Source organism: Lemur catta, chromosome 3, assembly GCF_020740605.2.
Source record: "Lemur catta isolate mLemCat1 chromosome 3, mLemCat1.pri, whole genome shotgun sequence".
Lineage (NCBI taxonomy): Eukaryota > Metazoa > Chordata > Mammalia > Primates > Lemuridae > Lemur > Lemur catta.
The window spans coordinates 113,863,017-113,882,758 of record NC_059130.1 but is presented as its reverse complement, the minus strand read 5'-3'; the positions used below and the strand labels follow the sequence as shown (position 1 = coordinate 113,882,758).

General features: G+C 58.7%; 1 protein-coding gene across 1 annotated transcript in view; it reads right to left on the bottom strand.

The window, feature by feature from the left end:
• IFFO2 (intermediate filament family orphan 2) overlaps positions 1 to 19,742 on the bottom strand; it is a 45,148-nt gene that overhangs the window by 5,853 nt on the left and 19,553 nt on the right. The window contains exons 2-7 of the mRNA XM_045548569.1: positions 8,535 to 8,595; positions 7,238 to 7,333; positions 6,132 to 6,272; positions 4,650 to 4,789; positions 616 to 736; positions 406 to 498 (exon numbers count right to left, since the gene is read on the bottom strand). Coding sequence (XP_045404525.1) covers positions 406 to 498; positions 616 to 736; positions 4,650 to 4,789; positions 6,132 to 6,272; positions 7,238 to 7,333; positions 8,535 to 8,595 — 652 coding nt within the window. The remainder of the gene's footprint in view (positions 1 to 405; positions 499 to 615; positions 737 to 4,649; positions 4,790 to 6,131; positions 6,273 to 7,237; positions 7,334 to 8,534; positions 8,596 to 19,742) is intronic.

Sequence of the window (19,742 nt, the reverse complement as noted above, 5' to 3'; positions counted from 1 at the left end):
GCAAGTCACTCAGTCTCTTTTAACCTCCTCTCCCCCTCTGTAAAATGGGCGCATAGTCCCTACAGCATAGGGTGGAGGTAGGGATCCTAGGAGGGTATACTCAGTGCCTACTGTCACTTGGTGTCATATAAATGTCAGCTCTGGTTATTATGGGATTGTCATCAACTCAGCTAATTTTTTTTAAAAAGCTCTCTGGGGCAGGCAGGGATCACCACCTCCCATTTTACAGACTAGGAAACTGAGGCCCTAACAAGGATATGACCCGCCCAGTGCCAGGCGGGGAATTGGGAGGCCTCCTGACTCCCGATCCTGTGCCCTGCCCGCGTGGGCATGTGATTTCCAGGGGTCTCAACTGCGTGGACCTCAGGGGAGCCTCACTCGTGGGCTCATGGCCCACGTGCTCACCTCGATCTGACCTATCGTTTCCTGGTACTCCTTGTCTCTCGTCTTGAAGAAGGATTCGGTCTCATGGATCAAGTTGCCCAAGTTTTCCTCTTGCTGGGGAAACAGAACACAGGGGACAATGTAGCTGGGTGGTGGGGGCTGCAGGGGAAGAATAGGAAGAAGAGATCTTTGAAAGGAGGTGCCCCCTAGACCTGCAGCCCCTGGGCTCACCTCGCCCTGCAGGTCGATGGTTGGGTTGCAGTTGGTGAAATCCTCCCAGAGCAGCAGTGTGTCCTCATTCTCTTCCCACGTCAGGCTGTCACAGTCGTCGTCAAAGTCAAAGGTCTCCCGCCTGTGGGGGCGACATCGGAGGGCATGACGGAACAGAAAGAAGCCAGGCTCCAGGGGCCCATCCAGGGGACAGATGGGGGTAGCTGCCCAGTGGGTACACACCTACAAGGCTGCCCTCAGAAAAGACAGGGGTGGTAGCCAAAGGGGACAGTCACCTTATCCAAAAAGAGTTTAACTCTTTTAAAATGCAAAATGCATTTATGCATTATTTGTACAATTTAAAAGGTGTATTTTTAAAGATTCCGGGCTTTCATTAATGGAGACTAAGGATATTTTCCTCCCATGTTCCAGTCTGGGTGATTTCCCTCATTCATTTAACAGCTGTTTCTTGAGCCCCTACTTTAAGGGAGACAATTTATATCATCTTCTCCACAACTCAGCAAGGCCGGTCTTATTATTCCCATTTTACAGATGAAGAAATTGTGGCTTGGAAGGATAACTCACGTGTCCAAAGCCACACAGCCAGCATGTGGCAGAACCAGGGCCAGATCTTTCTGTTTCCCACAGCTTCCCCCCCCCATGGAGACATTGCCAAGCATCCAGTATGTGCTGGGCACTAAGCGTGTATTGAAATGCAACCAATTCCACCCTCAAAACAATCCTACCAAGTGAGGATTTTACGGGAGAGGAAACTGAGGCTCAGAGGGATCAGGTGGCTTTCTAGATGGTTACACGCTGTTAACAGGATTTGAACCCAGAGCCTGCAGGATTTCAGGGCCTCCCTATTGGCTAGAACTGGAAGTAGAGTGACCTACCAGGTATGCCTAGGACCAAGGGTTTCCCAAGAGGCACTGGTTACCCCAACTGGGGGAGACCTGAAGATCATGCCATCCCACGTGCCCATTATGCAAAGGCTGAGTCTGTAGGAGTTAACTCACTTGGCCAGTGAACCAGAGGCATGGGCGGGCATGGATCCTGTCTCCAGACTCCCACCCCGGCCTCTCCCCATCTCCCACACTCCTCCCCTCAACTCCTTCCTGGATGCCCCGGGGCACTGCTCCCAACCACTGGACAACAGACTGGGTTGGGGACCCTGGGAGTGCCCACTGGAATCCCGCCACCTGGCGCCCCGCCTGGCGCAGTTCCTGCCGGCGCCTGCAGGTGGCCCAGCGAGTCCAGAGAGCCGCGCTGGGGCCGGGAGCTGCGGGCGGTACTGGTCACTGCACTGTGTGCCCCACTGTGACCGCACTTCCTCCCCAGCTCTGGGATCTAAGGGAACCCCAGCTGAGGGACAGGAAGCCAGAAAGGACAGCAAGACAGACTAGGGAAGGGACTTAGAAGAGGCACACCCCCACCCCACCCCTAACAAATCTGGAGGACGGGCTAAGGCAGCAGCTTGGCCCGGGGCAGGGAAAGCAGCAAAGTCCTCTCCTCCTCCTTGGTCTGAAGCCCAAGCAGCAGATTTGAATCAGAACAAGACACAGCCCTGACACGGGTGCGTTATTCCAAGACTTCGCTGGAACTGGCCTGGGGCAGCCTGGCTCGGGTCCTGGCCCACCGGGAGCGGAGATGTCCGTGGGAGAGGGCCAGGGCCCCGCCCAGGGTGGGGTCCACGTGGCCTTGCCTTAAACTGCAGGATGGGGTGGGGGGATCAAATTGATCAGGGGATTTTTTTTTAATTTAGGCAACTGTACAACCAGATCAATCTAATTGGATACTGAACCGGGTTCAGATCTGTCACCACTCAGGTGCCCATTTCTGCAGCATGTTCTCGCCTGGCTGTGGGCTGAATGCTCTCTCTGCACACAGGAGCCTTTGCCAGTAGAGCCCCCCGGACTCGGCTCTCAGGATGTGTCCCTTTGTAGCTCACCCCATTCCCAGTCAGCTCAACGATCCCCTGGGGAGTTTATAAAAAACAGGGACAGAGATTTCCTCAGATAAGCCCTTTAAAGCAACCAGATGAACCCAGCCTGAGGTTTCTGGTGCATACGATGCCGTCTTAGGCTCAGAGATGCCCAGGGCAACACTCAGAAAACCTAAACCCAACCACTGCTTCTTTTCAAAGGCCCCCCTTGTCAGCAAAAGATGAGAATATGACATTTGGGGGGAAAGTCAAAAGATGGAGAGTCTAGGGGCCTCCTTGTCACCCTCAAATAGCAAACCCCCCGAATACAGCTCTCATCTCAGTTCCGTTCCCAGGGGATGACAGGTTCAGGGCAGTATCAGGCAAAGGAACTCCCATCCCCCGTGGGTTCCGACCCCTGCTCCCACCTCCTTGGCTCCCTGTGTGTGTCGCCTGGAGAAAGGACCAGGGTGGGGACAGTGATGCAGCAGAGGAGAAGAGGGAACTCCCTTCCAAGCATGAGCACAGCCGGTGCTGGGGACCCAGCCCTGGACCATGAGCGGGGAGCCTGGCTGTGTCCTAAGGCCTTGCCATCCCCTCTCCGAGCCTGTTTCCTCATCTGCACGACGGAGGGGCTGGGTGAAGTGATCTCTAGACTGAGTGACGCTGAGCCAGCCTCAGAGCTTCACAAAATAGTTAGGAGGGACCCGTGTCCCAGATTTTGAAGCAAGTATAATGTCAGGGGCACTTGCTAGAAGGAGCATGCCCTCTCTGGAGGGGTTCTGGGAGGTTCTGGGACTGCCCATCAGAGCCAAGAGCTCAAACCTAGCCCTGCTGTTGGAAACGCAGGCCACAGGGAAGGGACACCAGCGAGAAAGCTTGCTCAGCCCTGAGGCTCTGGTGCCGGGGGTATGGTGAGGTGGGAGGGGAAGGGTGCGAGGAATGGAGTCCCAGGGGAAAGCTGAGTTCTCAGGGTCTAGGTGCCCGACTGCCAAGGACCCCAGAGAGAGCAGAATGGTGGGCCAGGAGAAGGCGGACCCCGGAGACCAAGTCCCAGCCCTGCCCTTCAACTCAGGGCCCCTTAGGCAAGTCACCAAGTGGCTGCAGCTGCACCTGTCCCCGCCCCTCCCCGCCCCACAGTAGGGCACTGTGGATTAAAGATGGATCAAGATCAAGCTTATGGCACTGACTAGCCAAGGCCTTAATGCCATCCCTGCTCCAGGCCAGCTACCCCCAGTGAGGGACTGGCACACCAGCCCTCTGTCGGGGTGGACGAGGGGAACTCTGACTGGGGGCATTTGCTAATTTCCTACAATGGCAAATTTAAGCTACTGAGGTGACATTACTGAACCTGGAGTGGGCAGACAGGCACACCAGCAGCTTTAAGAGCTGGTACCAGCCGGCTCTGGCCCCCACTTGGCTATGCCCAGCCCAGACTCTGCCATTACCCCCAGCGGCATTCCACACTGAGGCGCTCCACAGTGACAGGCGGGCCTGGCTCTGAATCCCAGCTTGGCAGCGTATCAGCTCAGTGGCCTCGACCAAGTCACTTCTCTCAGAAGCCCAGTTTCCCCGTCTACAGAAGAGCAGTGATCCCCCCACTCCCAGGCTGAGTGTCTGGAGTCAGCGAAGTGACGTTTGTGACACACCCTGGGTGTGAATGGCACGAGCCTTTCCTGTGACGCGTGTGGTCAGCTCCGCCAGCCCACCAAAGGGACACTAGTGAGGGTGGGTCTGTCTCAGGTCTGATCAAGAATAGTCCACAGGTAAGACCCCTGCTGCCACTGCCCTTTCTGGGTTCGTTACGTTATAAGACAGACACATCTACACGTGACGAGATGGGGACAGCCTGGCCCCTGCATCTCATGGGCAAGAACAGCCCCCTCCCCAGCGGAAGCAACTCCCTCCTCCCACCTCCATTCCGGGGCATCTTTGCAAAGGATGGAAAGAGGAAGGTAGGCAGGTAACGGAAAGCCTGTTCCGATCCAGCAGCCACTGTCCTGCCCAAGAGAAGCTGAAAATACGAAACTTCCCAAATCATAAATGTTGAAAAGGAATCCAAATCCTTCCAGAACATTGTGCTACTGGCTACTCTCAGCCCAGGCCCCCAGGGTGCCACGAGGATACTCACAGCTGGTTGAACATGCGTTTCATCTCGTCCGTGATGTTCATGGAGCCAACCTCGTCATCCGAGAACCGGTTCACCTCTCCGTCCTGCTCGGAGATGTCATCATCTGAAGCCACCTTGCGCTCTTTCTTTTTGGGGACCACCTGAACCAGAAAGGAAGCAATCAGGGTGGCTGGAGGGCTTGGTGGGGAGGGAGGGCAGGGGCGGACTGGGAGGGAGCTGGCATCCCACAGGACGGATGAGCGTGGTGGGGCAGCCCCTGCCAGGAAAGATGCACAGGGCCTCTAAGAAGCAGGCGGCGTTAGCAGGAAGCATGAGGTGGGACACATGCAGGTGAGGACACGGACGGCCCTGGACCCTTCCCTGCCCTGGGCGGCCCCGTGCTTGGGCCGCTCAGCTCGCCCTTCACCGGAGAAGCAACCCCATGATTTGGGGAGAGGAGTAGGCCAGATTAGGTCACAGAGTCCCCTGGGATGTCTCAGAGCCAGCCAGAGAGATGGAGAACCCCTGACAAAGGCCAGAATGGCTCCATGCTGCCCAGAGCCCGCCTGCTCACATGCAAAGGCCACAGAGGGGCAGCCCAAGGTTCACCAAGCTTCCACGCCCAGCAGACAAGACACGAGCAAACGGCGGCTGCATGGGTCTCCCTGCTTCCCAGCACAGGGGCAGCAAGACGGCATGGAGGCGGAGCAAGAGCCCCCGGGAGGCCCAGGTCTGGCCCAGCTACGTCCAAAGTCACACACATAAAGCCACAACACACCGTTTTGCCCTGGGCTCAAGCAAAAGCCGAAACACAACCCAGAACTCAAGAAGCAGCCTTTGGAGAATGACATGTGCCTCATTCGGCCAGACTACCTCCCAAGCCCTCTCCGGAGGACAGCCTCCCTGGCGCTAACCTGATCGCCGTCTCGCGGGGGCACCCACACTTGCACGTTAGGCCGGGGGGGCAGCGAGAGCCTCTTTGGGGGGGAATGAAAAATAGTCAAAGGCCAACAGCTCCTCCTCTGGGTTTCGAGGCCCACCTGCCAGGGCTCAGGCCAGCTCCCCCAGTTCTCCCCACAGCCTGGCCAGGGCTCCCCAGCCATGGGGACGATGCCCAGTGCCGGCACCCAAGGGAAGAGGCAGGAATTGGGGCAGTGGACACAGTGTGGCCGGTGGCCCCGGCCCTGGTGGGTCAGACCTGAGCTCTGGCCCAGCTCTGCGGCTGCCTTCCTGAGCACGTCACAGCACCCCCAGGCCCTGGGCCCCGCAGCCACAGGAGGAAGCAGTCGGACTTGATGGCGGAGTCAGACAGGCCTACGAGTCCATGAGTCCCTGACTCTACACTTTCCTGGGGAAGCCAGAGGCTCGGGGGCAGTGCCACCTCTCGGGGGAGGGGAGTGAGTGGGATGTCGAGGGAAATAGGGCTGGCCAGGCAGGGGTGGAGGCCAGGGCTGCTCTAGGGGGCAGAGGGGGGCGGCTGGTGAGCAGGGTGGCCCTAGTCACCTGGAAGATCTTGGACACGTCTTCCGAGTTCCGCTGCTGTGCGACATCGCACAGCTTGGCTGTGATATCGATTCGGCGGCAGATGTCCATGTCCACCTTCATGGCCTTTTCTTGGATCTTTGTGTCCAGGTCTGTCATGGGCTGCAGGGAGGACAGCAGGGGTTACGTGAGCGAGGGACGGAGCAAGCCTGGGGGTGGGGCGGAGAGGCGGGGACCCCTAGGTGTTGGCAGCGGTGGGGGGAGGCCCCCAGAGCCTGAGGGAGCCTCGGGCTTTTCCTGGGCGGGGAGGGCTGTGTCCGCACTGCTGGGGATGGGGAAGGGGTGGGGGCCTGGGGGTCGGGGCTTCGGCGCCCGCCTTGTGGACAGCATGAGACCGTGTGTGCTGGTCTCCCTAAGGGCTGGAAGGCGTCCCCTCGGCAGACACAGGGTCACTGTTCACTTTGTCAGAGCAAAGAAAGAAGACATCCATCCCTCTTTCCCACCGTCAGCCCCGCCTGTCCCCACGCAGCAGCGCCTGCCAGGCGGCTCTCTCCTGGGTGCCCCCCACGCTGGCACTGGGGAGTCGCACTGCCCACTGAAGGCGGCAGGACACCCGTGTCCCCAGCAGCAAGGAGATCTTTGCTGCCAACAGCTCCCCCCACCCACGCTTACTCCGGGGGCCCCTGATTGTCCAAAGGACACACACACCGGCCTTTCCTGACTTCGCCACGCAACCCGCCGAGGGCTGCTGGGCCCGGGCGCCTCTCAGGCCGCCACTGACCAGACCGCACAGGCCCTGACCCGCCAGCGTCCCCTGTGCCCAGACACACGCCGCGGCCTGCCCTCCTCACGCCAGCTGGGAAGGAGTCAGAGCAAACACACACAGACCGTCGGGGAGCCCGGGAGGGCGGGATGGGTTAAGCGGCAGATTAATGCATCTCTACTCAGACCGAAAAGCGAAAGTGGGGGGGGGGGGCCTGGTCTCCGATGCATCTGTCATCCTCACGGTCAAACGCAGCCAGCCAGGACTCTAACTAGAAGCCAGCTCAGAGCCTCGGAGTGAATGAAGCATTCTGCATGATGGGTGTGGGGGATCATGACGCCCGGGCGGCAGTGGTGGCACTTACGTCACTCATGAGCCCCTTAAACACCACCAGCTCGGCCTTAAGCCGCTCGATCTTCTCGTTCATTTCCTCCTGGATGGCGTCAGCCTCCTGCGCCGCCTGCGGGGACCGAGACGGGGAAGCTTCAGAGGGGACGTCTGGGGACACACCCTGGGGGAGGAAGGGACTGGACACCTGGGTCCAGGGCCCCGGGCACCGACGTCCAACCAGGCTGGGCCCCTGCATGCCAGGGAAGGGGTGCCAAGGACCTCACCCCAGCCTGGCTTCCCGCCGAGCCCCGCTGGACACTCAGAACACTGTTCAAAGGATTGCTTATCGCGTGGAAGAACCCATGGCAGATATTAGGAGAAAAAGAGCAGGTTAGCACGCTATCCCAACCGTTGACACATTAGGCCGGTCTATGGGAAACTGCCAGTATTTGACCACCTCTGGTTTCAAAGATGACAGTGTCACGTGTGCCAACCTAAGGTGTGCATCTAGAGAGTGTAGGTGTGGCTGGGGGGGGGTCTGCATAGAAAATTTGGACAGTCACATACCAGCTTCACTGGAGGTACTTTTTTTTTCCTTTGTGCTTTTCTGAATTTTCTAAATATTTGACCATGAACATACTATGTTTGTTTAAAATGGGGGGAAAAAAATACTTTCATTATAAAAGAAAGGGAGACGTTCATCCTTTTCCAAAAGCTATTTTTAAAAATTTTTGAAACAACTTTTCATGCCGTCTTATGGGGTCGCTGCTCTTGTTCCCATTAGACTGAGAGGGAAATAGAGGCTGAGAAGGTAAAGTTTGCCACTCAGGGGACACCGCAGGCAGGTGAGGAGCAGAGCCCAGAGTGCAGAGACAGCAGCTGGAGCGGCGAGGGGGACGTCCTCAGTGTCCCCGAGGAGAGCCTGCTTGGGCTGGGAGCCCCCGTCCCCTCTCCAAGGCATTCAGCCCCAACTCAGGGCACTGCAAGCTGGGGGGCCTTAAAGACCCACTAGTCCCAGCCTCGGGTGAGGAGGCAGAGGCTGGAGAGAGGAGTCACTGGCCCCAGGTTGCCCAGCAAGCTGGGGGCAGCTCCGGGACTTGGACCCAGGCTTCCCAACTCCCGAGTCTGAGCTTTTCTGCAACACTGTGCTGGTCCGTTCCTCGCCTCGAAGCAGAGGAAGCTGAAGAGACCTCTTGGCTCCACAGAGGAGAGACTGAGGCAGCAGGAGGTCACACTGCTTGAATAGGGGCTGTGCCCCATGAAGACTGTGCTCCATGACCACATGCCTCCCACACGTGCCTCTCCTGGTCAGGACCTCTGAGGGCTCCTACCTCTTGCAGCGTTTCCACCATGGTCTGAAGGTTCATGCGCTTGGCGAGCTCCTCCTCCCATCTGCAAAAGCCAAGAGGGACAGGGGGTCAGACGGTGGGCTCCAGCCCGTCCAGGCCTCAGACACATCCCCAGCACCCACCCTGGGTCTGTCCCTGGGCTGGGAGAGGAAGGTGCCTTGGTGAATCCATCCCTGCCTATCCTCCAGGAGCTCCCGACCTAGGCAGGGCGGTGTGAGAGGACAGGGGAGCAGACGCATAACCAGAATACCAGGTGGTGGTGACAAGTGCCACACTCTAGGCATGCGCCCAGCACTGTGGGGAGACAAAGGCAGGAGGACCACCCCACCCTTCCTTCAAGCAGACTGCAAAGTGCTGTCCCTCCTGCTGTTGCTGCAAGATGCACTTGCAAAGCCGGCCCTTAGGAGCCAGGCTGCAGCCAGCTCTACCCTCGGCCTCTTCTTTGCACTCACAAGAAACAAACTTTTATTGTGCTAAGCATTGCAATCTTAGAATCTATTTGTCCTGCAGCCTACCCTAACCAACACAGAAATCTCCTACATAGGTGTCATCATCCCATTTTACAGATATGGAAACCGAGGCTCAGAGAGGTTAAACGTCTTGCCCAAAGACACACAGCTAGTCAGTGGGTGGAGGTGAAGTTCAAACCCAGGTCTGTTTTATTACATTAAAAGAAACCCCCCAAAATACAGTTCTCACTTCTTTAGCATCTATTAGGTGCCAGGCCCCACTCCAAGGGCTTTCCACGTATCGTTTCATCGTTTCATTCATGCACGGGTTGGTTGAAGCTCAGCAGGAAAGGATAAATACCAGGAACACCTTTACTGAGACTGACTTTGCACCAGGCCTGTGGCGTGGGTACTATCATATCCCATGTACAGGTGGAAAAGGAAGGCAGAGTCACAAGCCCAAGGTCGGAGTGGGGGACAGTGGAGCTAGGACTCAAACTCAGGTGGGGAGGCCCCAGACAGACCGTGCAGAATCCCCTTGGGGAGCTCCCCGTGGGTCCAGGCAGCACCAAAGCCTGAAGGCCCCAACCCAGCCCCCAGCACAGAGTGTCCCCCCCCGCCCCGCCCCACGCCCCCCCAGGAAGCTGGGGGCAGGTTCCTTCTCTCTCTCCCTCCAGCCTGGGACAGACAGACAAGCTCCTCTCCCTCCTTGCCCCACTGCTGCCCTCCCCCCATGGCCTCTGAGCAGGGTAGTCTGGAAGCCTTTTAGGATGCTGTCAGGGCCCGCTAAAAATAGGCCGGAGGGGAGGGAGGGATGAAGAGAAGGTTACGTCACCGGCTTTTGGAAACAAGAGAAAACGGATACTGTTTGCACACATAGAGGAAAATTCCTCCCCTCTCCTACAGCAGACGGCCCTGGCCAGGGCTCCCCGAGGACACAGGCGTGCTCGCTCCACCGTTCTCTCTGCCTTTACCAGCCCGATGTCAGCTGCCAGCCCGTGGGCTCCAGGGTCCCGACCTCGAGGGCAGGGGCTGGGGCTCCCGCCGGGAGGGAGGGAGACAGAGGGAGCTAAGGAGGGCCAGGGAGAGAGTCTAAGGGACCCAGGCAGGGCCATCTCACTGGAACCCCTCGTTGCACAGATAGGGAAACTGAGGCCCAGCGTAGCCAAGCCCAAGGTCACCCAGTACGTTAGGGGCAAGGCTAAGAGGCCAGCCCCAGGCCACCTCTCGATGAGGACAGGCCCAATGTTGGGGACAAGAATTCCAAGTGGGGAAAAGTGCCAGCCAGCCACCCCCACCCAGCAGCATGGAGCATCTGGGGCCTCCGTCGAGGGCGGTAAATGCCCTGGACACAGGTCCCGAGCTGAATCATCTCTCCTGGCCACGCTGCTCTGCGGGGGGAAGGGGACGCCATTCCAAGGCCACTGAGCAGAGCGGGTGCAGGGAGAGCCGAGTGTGGCTCCGGCCACCGCCTGGCTTCTGGGCCCAGCCCACCACCGTGTCCTAACAGCAGGAGCAGCCGAGCAGGGGGCAACAAGGGGTGGAGAAAGCCACGGCCTCTCCCTCGGACTCAGGCAGCCAGGGGCATCTTGCTGACACACCCCCACTTTCCAGAACGAGGCACAGCACCCCACACCTTTTCCTCAAGCAACCATCTCACAAGGAAGGCGGGGCAGGGGTCAAAGACCCATTGTACAGATGGAGAAAATGAGGCCCAGGGAAGGAAAGTGACTTGCTCAAAATCCACCCAGCGTGAAGGTATACGCCCGTATCTTTGGCTCTCCAGACGCAATGGCAGCAGCAACCCAGTCTGGGTCCCACGCACCGGGCTCACTGCCTTGTATACATACACCATCGGCTTTCACGTGAATTATTAAACCTCTCAGGGGGAAAATTTTTTAACCAAACCCATTTTGTAGATGCGGGAACTGATGTTCAGAGAGGTGAAGTAACTTGTCTAAGGTCACACAGCTAGTAATGAGGGAGCTGGGACTCAAACCTAGTGCACTCTCCAAAGCAGCGAATCTCAAACTAGAATGTGCACACGAATCGTCTTTGCAGACGAGGGGAGCTAGTTAACATGCAGACCCTGACTCAGCAGGCCTAGGGTGGGGCAGTCAGCTCCCTGGGGGTGCTGGTCGCAGATGGCACTTCGAGTGGGCCAGGCTCTGGAAGGCCACGCAGTCCAGTCCCTCTACCTTCACCCCCCGCCTCCCGCCCGAGCTGTGCACCCGCCCCACACCTTGATCATGTTTCCTAAGCTCACCCCAGAGGATGAGCTTGCACAAATGGTTTCACGAGCCTTTTCTTCCCAAAGCCGGGCTGGGCGGGCGGCTGGCTCTCCTGCTCCCAGGAGGTCGAGGACAGACCCCGCATGTGGACAGCAGCTGGTTTGACAGACAAGAGCCTGCTGCCCACAGTGACGTCCCTCTCAGTGGCGGTGGGAAAGCCTGGCTCAGCTGGCTCCAGTGTTGACAGAGCAGAAAAGCTCTGCCCTTCAGCCGCTCTGACTGACTGGGGCGAAGGGCCAGGTGGGCGACGTGTTCTCGTGGTACCCCAGACACCCACCTGCTGCCATTCGGTCCAGAGCAAGGGAGCACCCAGCGTGGCTAGAAGCTGGTTGACCAGGCTGCTGGCTCGGTTACCTGCTTCCCCATGCAATCCCGTCCCCTGCTCTGGGTCTATCCACCAGAGCAAGGCTTCGGTGGGGAGGGATCGGCATACACAGAGAGGCCAGCGGAAGGCAGGACCCGAGCCGTCTGCCACCAAGACAGGACGCACCTGCTGTGGGTCAGGGTTTGGTGGATGGCGTTTCCTTGCAGCCTATGCCGTCCCTACTCTCAGCCCCAGCCCACAGCCGAGCAAACGACTCGCCCAAAGTCACCACTGCTAGGAAATGGCAGAGCCTGGGCTCAAACTCAGGTCTGGCCAAATGCAACTCCTGGGCCCCGTAAGGCTGGAAGGGGAAGGCAGGCTGGGCTGAACTTAAAGAGACCAGCTTGGGGGCACAAGGGTCCGAGTTTCCTCCAGTTTCCCCAGCAGTCCAGGAGCTGTTCTGTCGGCTGGGGAGGGGTCTTTTCTGGTCAAAGGACCCCACGATACTGAAGGGCGTGTCACTGGAGGAAACTGGGGTGACATACACCCCCCAACTCTCTCTGTGGGGTGGCCGGCCCTTTAAATATTAATACATCTGCTCGATCCCACTGCCTCAACGCAGTGGGCTATGAAGCTACCCTGTACCCATTTTACAGGTGGGAATATGAAAGTCCAAAGCCTATGGACGACTCAAGCCAGAGCCGAGATGGCCTGAATCACAGAGCGTCTCCCCTGCCCACCCTGACCTTCTCCCTTCAAGCGCTGGGTGAGAGAGGGACACTTGTTGGTCACCTTCTCAAGGCTATTCACCGTGTGAGGCGTTCACACCTGTGTATATAAAATGTCAGTGACTCCTCCCCCGAGGACAGTCTCCATTCTGCAGATGAGGAAGCAGAGGCTCTGCGGTTAGGCGCCCGTTTCCCCTTCCCCTCCCTCCTCAGCCTCCTGAAACACTATCCCTTCTCCAGGCTTGTCTCAAATGGCATCTCTTCCCCAGCCTTGGCATCCGCTGCAATTGTTTCCCCTCCTCCGGCTCCACCAGCTTGAGGCATTGGCCCGATCGCAGGGCCCCAGGACCTTGTCCTCCCAGGCAGGCGGCTCAGCTGTCCCATTGCACACAGCTCTCACCAGCTCAGCCGCAGTGTCCCATTGCACACAGCTGTCACCCAAAGGAGCAGGCCCCACGGCGCCAGGGACAGCGATGGACTCCCCTAGGCAGTCACCTTCGTCTGCCCCACCATCGCAGGGGGCTGGCACCACCTCAGGGGGTCTCAGGCACAGAGGAGGGACAAGGAGGAAACCAGGGTGTGATCCCTGCTGTGGGTGTGTAAGAGCATAAAGGAGGAGCCGGGTCTCAGGCTGGGGACCAGCCCTCCCACCATCCAGGGAAATGCTTATAAAGACCTCACCTGTGCTCAGGAGTCAGATATTCACCACGTGGATTTGGTGAATGAGTGAATCCAGCCCCCTGCTCACCCCTCCCGAGCCTGAGCCCCTTTCCCCCGGGCATCCTTAGCCTGCGCTGTCCCAGCCTGGGGGCTCCCGGAGCCCAGTTCCCGGCACAGCCTCTGCCCTCAGCTCCTCCACGTGGCTTCGTCGCCTCTCCCAGGAGAGGCCAGGCCAGGGGGAGGGACAGCCGGGGCAGGAAGCAGGCAGGGAGAGGGAGAAGCCTTCCCTTTCCCACCTCCCACAGCCCTGGGGGCAGGCGAGGCAGGGGCGTCAGGACAAAAAGAGCGGGAGAGGAAATGACTGCACAAAAGGATTCTGCAGCTGAGAGCCGGGGCCTGGGCCACCATCTTAGCAGAGCCAGCACTCTGAGGCTGGTGGCCAGGAGGGGGAGGTGGCAGCACCGCCCAGCCAGATGTGGTCTCTCCGCATTCCTGAGGAGCCTCCCTGGGCCCACATGAGCTACCAGAAGCCTCAGCTGGCTGCTGGGGGGAGGGGTGGACAGCTTCATCGCCAGCCCCCACCCCCACCCGACATTTGGCCAGGGCCTCCCCCTCCCCCAGCAGCTCAAGATGACACAAGATGACACACAGACCCGCAGGAAAGGGGCTAGCAAGCCTGGCCAACAGAGGGCCGGAAACCCAAGCTGAAGTCACTGGCAGAGCGGCTGACTCACAGGCTTTGCACTTCCTGTGCCGTCGGAGAAAGAGGCTCCCGGGCTCAGGAGGAAAGTGGGTGCAGGCCCAGCAAAACAATTAAGGCTCAGGGACAGCCCTGGGGCTCCCGGGCAGAGAGTCTGGAGCAGCAAGGGTGGGTTCCAATCCTGCCCCACCACTTCCCAGCTGTGTGACCTTGGGCGAGTCAATTACCCTCTCTGGGCCTCAGCTGCGCCCTCTGTGAGTCGGGAAGCGCACCACCCGCCTTAGAGGGCGGCTGTGGGAAGTCCATGAGGGGCACAGCGTGGGTGAAAACACCCAGCCCCACCCCTGGCACCCAGCAGACGATCCGTGGGGCGGGCTCCAGAGCCGGGCAGAGCGGGGGAGGGAGCCGCAGGAATGGCCCGCACCTTGCCAGGGAAGGCAGCGGCCGGCACGCCCAGGCCGACTCACTCAGGTGGTGGGAAGCAAGCTCAGGTGAGGCTGGGCCGGAGCCACCAGTGGAAAACTTCATTCTGGGCCAAGCGTGGGCCTGGCCTCTGGCGGAGGGCAGGTGGGGGCAGAGAGCAGCTTCCTCCTTGGCAGGTGGAGGGCTGGCGCCTTCTCTGCTCCACCCTGGCCACGGGGACCCCACCCCACCCCACTGCAGCAGGGCTGGGTGCAGGCTGCCAGGGGATGGCCAGGGGACAGCCAGGAATGTGCTGGACACTGAAGGCTCTGACCACAGGAGATTTTGCCCACTGGTGCCCCTCGGTTCTGCGCCGCCCTGGCCTCTGAGCCAGCCCACCCGCAGATGCACAGGGGTACTGTCCCATCCCTGCGTGGACGGACTGTGCCTTGCCCCAGGCTGCACAGCTGAGCTAGGCCGAGCCCGGGGGCCCTGACTGGCTCCCTGACTGGCTCCCCTCTGGAATGATGTTGGCGCTGGAGGCACAGGCTGCGGCAGAGGCAGACCAGGGGTCCTGTCTTCAAATGCAGCGTCCCAGAAGCCCACGGGTCGCACAGACCGCTGTGGACTCCCCTGCAGAGTCAGGGCCCGGTGAGGATCTGGGGCCCTCGCTTGCTTCTGCCGGGCCCTTCCAGAGAGTCTAGAAACCACGACTGAGTCACCTCCCTCCTCCCACACACCCCCCTTTAATGCCACAGACGATTCGTGTTTGTGGCAGAAAACAATACAGATAAGGGAAAGGGAGTGGGGCGGGGCGGGAGTGCGATTTGGGGAACCCAAGGAGAGTCCCGCCACCACTGCCACCACGGGGCTCGTCCCCAGCAGCTATGCGCTGGTCCTCGTGGGGACTTTGCCTCCTGACTTCCTCCTACACTTGGTCTACCATGAGCATCTCTTCTCGCGGGAAATGGATGGCCAATAAGCTCCAGCTACCTGCCTGCCCCGCAGGGCCACCCGGCACCCCCTCTCACGGCCACCCTGTCACCCTCCTGCCTGTGGGCTCTGCGGCTCCCATCTCCACGGAGGCCCCGAGCCCGGGAAGGGACGCCTCGCAGACGTGCCCATCAGAGCCCGGCTGCCCAGCTGTACTCTGCTGCTCGCAGAAGGAAACACAAATTAAATGCCAACTGATCGTCTCCACGGAGGAGGTATTAATTTAATGTGAACACTTAACCAGGGCAGCCGATTCCATTACAGGCGGGCGGTAATGGCCCGGGCAGGCCGAGCACGGGGGTGGGGGCCGCGTTTGAGAAGCCACTGGATCAAGTATGCCCCTCCAGCCAGCACGCTGCCACCCGCGGCTGCTGCCAGCCTGAAACAGCAGCCTCCTCCAGGGATCCCACTGCAGGTCCGTGCGAGGCCACCCAGGGGGCAGGCAGGGGGCTCTAATGTCTTTGGGGAGGAGAGGGTACCAGGCTAGGAGGCAGGAGGTCCTGGTTCAAGTCCTGGCTGTGTTGCTAATTTACTGCACAACCCCGGGCAAGTCCCTTCTCAACCCTGGGCCTCAGTCTCCCCATCTGCAATACGACCTCTGAGAATCCCACTGGATGTGATATTTGCAGTGCCACCTGTAGCCCTGGATACCGCCCTTCCTTGGAGCCCAGAAGAGGTGACAGCCTCCAGGACTCCAATGCCATCCAGAGTCACCCTGGGTAATGACAGGCCTCTGGCGCCCTGCCCTCAGCAGCAGACACCCCCTGAGCACCTGCTCTCCACCCAGCGATGGGTGGCAGCACGCATTCATTCGTTTGTCATTCATTCCACAAACAGCTCCTGAGGGCTTGCCTCGAGCCGCACAGGCCCTCCAGGATCAAAGACTGTAGGGTCTCTCCAGACCTCACCAGGAAGGCCGGCAGACTGAGAAAGCCATCTGCCACCGTGTGATCGCCAGAGGCTTGCTCCCCTCTAGCTAGAAACCTCAGTCTCCACTTCTGTAAAATGGGAATAGCGGTCCACCTTGTAGAGCTGGAGTGAGGCACCCAGGTGCCCCTGATGGACAGAGACCATGCTCACTAGTATTGCCCCGGTAGCATGGCCTGGGGGCGGCAGGAAGGGCAGGTGGGTGGGTAAAGGCCTGGCCCACCTAAGCAGGAGCACTTCTCCATCCTGTCCTGACTCTCTAGGATCCAGGAGCAACTGAGAGAGGTGGCACTGAAAGTCGGTAGCTAAGGAATTTTCCCCGCAAGGAGGTGAAATCGAGTCCTGCCGATGGGCAGTAGGGATGAACTGCACGGAGTCATCCACATTCCCCACCTGTTTCCTGGAGACCAAGAGTGCCCTTTGCAGGACAGCTGGCTGGTCTCTGGGCTCTTCATGGGGAGCCACCAGGCTCCCCTCGAGAGAGGCGGGAGGGAGAGAAACCCCGTCCCCCAGCACACCTGCAAGTAACAAGGCGGCCAGTGCTGCACAGGAAGTCCTGCATCCGGTCCTGCCTCTGCCTCTACCTGGCTGTGTCCCTTCCCCTCCTCCAGCACCACGGTCCCGTTAGTGACACAGTGGTGTCAAACTGGACGGATTCCAAGGGCCCACCCAGCCACACCAGAAAACACTTCCATGGTCCCTGGACAAACACCTCCTGCTGACCACAAAGCCATCTGATAAACCGCAAAGTCTCAAAAGCCAGCTGGGGCAGCAGTCCTTGAGTTCAAACCAGTGGTGTAGTGGAGACAGGAGCAGGGGCTCTGGAGCCAGAGGGTCCTGGGATCAAAGCCCAGCTATCTATCTTGCAGCTCGGCAACCTTGAGCAAGTTACTGACCCTCTCTGAGCCTTGGCACTATCACCCATGTCCTAAGGGTTTTTGTCCGGAGTAACACAGGGAAGGTGCCCAGAACATGCAGTTGGTATCATCAGCCTCACCCTCACGACCTCCCAGTGACAGACAGAGAGGTTGGGAGAGGCTGGGAGAGTGCTCCGAGATCTCGCGGTAAGTGATAGGGCCAGACTTGCACCCAGGTTATGCTGCCAGAACAATCATGTTGATGGTAATGACAATGAGTTAGACACCACTGTCACCTGGCTGGGTGGCCAGCAGCACACGGGGATGGGGTAGCAGAGGGAAAGAAGCCAGAAGCTAATGTCACAGACTCCCCTGCCAGCAAAACCCAGCAAACATCTGCCTCCACCCTCCACACCCCCTAGACATACCCCAGGAATTAATGGGCACATGCGCAGCCCTTTGAGGTCTGTCTTGACAAGAGCCATTGTGGCAGCAGGTGAGCCCAGGGCAGGAGAGCCCAGCTGGTCTCACGGCACCTCCCAACAGGCACAGGCATTTAAGGGTGTTCTCCCAGGCCAGCGGCTGAACCCCTGGGTCACCTACCCCAATCCCAGTCTGAGGTTCCAGCTGTTTTATGAGCCACCTGTTCCAATTCAACGGCATCAGTATGTGCCCAGGTTCCCAGCGTCACTCCCACTCAGTATCACTGAAAACACCCTCGGAGAAACTGCAGCCATATGGTTGCTTGTAACCCAGAGCAGCGTGCTGGGCAGTGCCTTTTAAGTGCTTCTGTCTAGAAATCACACCCAGGGGGCACTGCCCCGCACAAACCAGGCTACTCTGAGAAGGAAAGTGACTCAACCAGTATCTCGCAGTGAGGAGGAATCTGCATCCCAAACTGCAGGCCACCGTCAGGTTTCTGGGGCACCACCTCCAGGCTCCAGGCTGGGATACACCTTCATCACCTCCTCCAGGGAGCCCTTCATGACTTCCCCAGGATGAGTCATCTATGCTGGTGTTCCCAGTCCCGGGCCCAGGCCTTCATCACAGCATGCAGTATGTGTAAATCCTCACTCCCCCGCCTCTTGCACCAGACTTTGCTCTCATACAAGGAGGAAAGGATTTGCATCTATTGTAAAATGCTTATGAGGTGCTAGTCTAATCATTTTACTCCCCCATCACCTCTAATTTGAACCACACTTCTGTAAGCCAGGTGTTATCCTTCCCACTTTACACGGGAGAAACTGAGGCTCAGGTGAAATGACTTGTTCAAGGTCAACTCCAGGTCCATCTCACTCCCAAAGTCTGAGCAGCCTCTAAATTTTTTTTTTTTTTCTGAGACAGAGTCTCGCTCTGTTGCCCTGGCTAGAGTGCCATGGCATCAGCCTAGCTCACAGCAACCTCAAACTCCTGGGCTTAAGCAATCCTTCTGTCTCAGCCTCCCAAGTAGCTGGGACTACAGGCATGCGCCACCATGCCCAGCTAATTTTTTCTATATATATTTTTAGCTGTCCAAATCATTTCTTTATATTTTTAGTAGAGACGGGGTCTCGCTCTTGCTCAGGCTGGCCTCGAACTCCTGACCTCGAGTGATCCACCCGCCTCGGCCTCCCAGAATGCTAGGATTACAGGCGTGAGCCACTGCGCCCAGCCCAGCCTTTAAATTTTTAGACAGTGTTAGACAATGTCTCGTTGGCTCCATAAACCCCTACCCATGTCCCCAACACAATGCTCAGAAATGCCCCCAGGTAACAATGCCAGGGGCAGGTGCACAGAAGTGTACACATTTGGGGTTGCAGCCACTGACTTGGAAAAGAGCCACTTAGCCAGGGCATTTGCTTTGCCCATGGACCCACCTCTCAGAGCCCTAGGACCCAGGTGGAGAAAGGCCTTAGCATGCCCCGACTTCCACCAGCCAAGGCCAGCTGGGGCCAGCACCTTGTGAACAAAAAGGCCACTACCTTTGGAGTTGGGTGAAACTAGGCTCAAACCCCAACATTACTGGCCACGTGTTCCTGAGCAAATAATTTCGAGTCCTCAAGCCTCCCCATTTCCCCTAGCGGAAGCACCTACCTTGTGACCTAGCGGAGCTGTTATCGTAAGTCAATGCACGTTAACACTCAGCACTGGGCGAAGCTCCTGGTCAATGTTCAACAGATGGAGCTACGATTAGTCACGGAACACGGGCTTTATGTAGTTCTGCATGGCGAGGGGCTCCGCCGAATAGACCACACAGGGCTCCGGGCACCAGGCAGGGCACCTGGTGCCAAACCAGCCCCACTGCAATCAGTGCCAGGCAACACGTGGGGCTGCCAAAGGCATACGGGAGGACGTCTTATGTCCCCCGTGTCCAGTTCAGCACCACATCCCAGTGCCTGGCAGGAGACCGGGCACTGAGGGAGCCTCAGCGAGCGAGTGTTCAGAGTTTCTGGAGACACCCAAGCCGGCAGCCTTGGAGTGTCTGCTGCAGCCCAGCTTGGCTGGCGGCTGCTTAGATTTCATCCTCTTCCCCCAGGACAGATACAACAAACATTTCCCAAGTGCCCACTCGGGAGCCAAGTGCTGGGGACACGGAAGTGGCTTAAGTGTATTCTCCTTCCATTGAGAGCGGGGAGGCGAGTTCCGGCGCTCTCTCCAGGGCAGGACCTCTGGCCGCCTCGCACCCTGGCAGCAGGGGTGGAGGGGGTGCTCACCCTGGGCTCTTGGGGGCAGGAGGCATCTTCGCTCCGTCCACGTTGCCCTTGCCCGTTGGTGCCCAGGGGCAGGAGGAAAGCAAAAATCCACCATCACGCTGAAAACACTGATTGCCTCCAAAGAGGAAACTGCATGACTGGGGCATGGGGGGAGGGGGATCATCACTCTACCCCCTCTGCATCTTT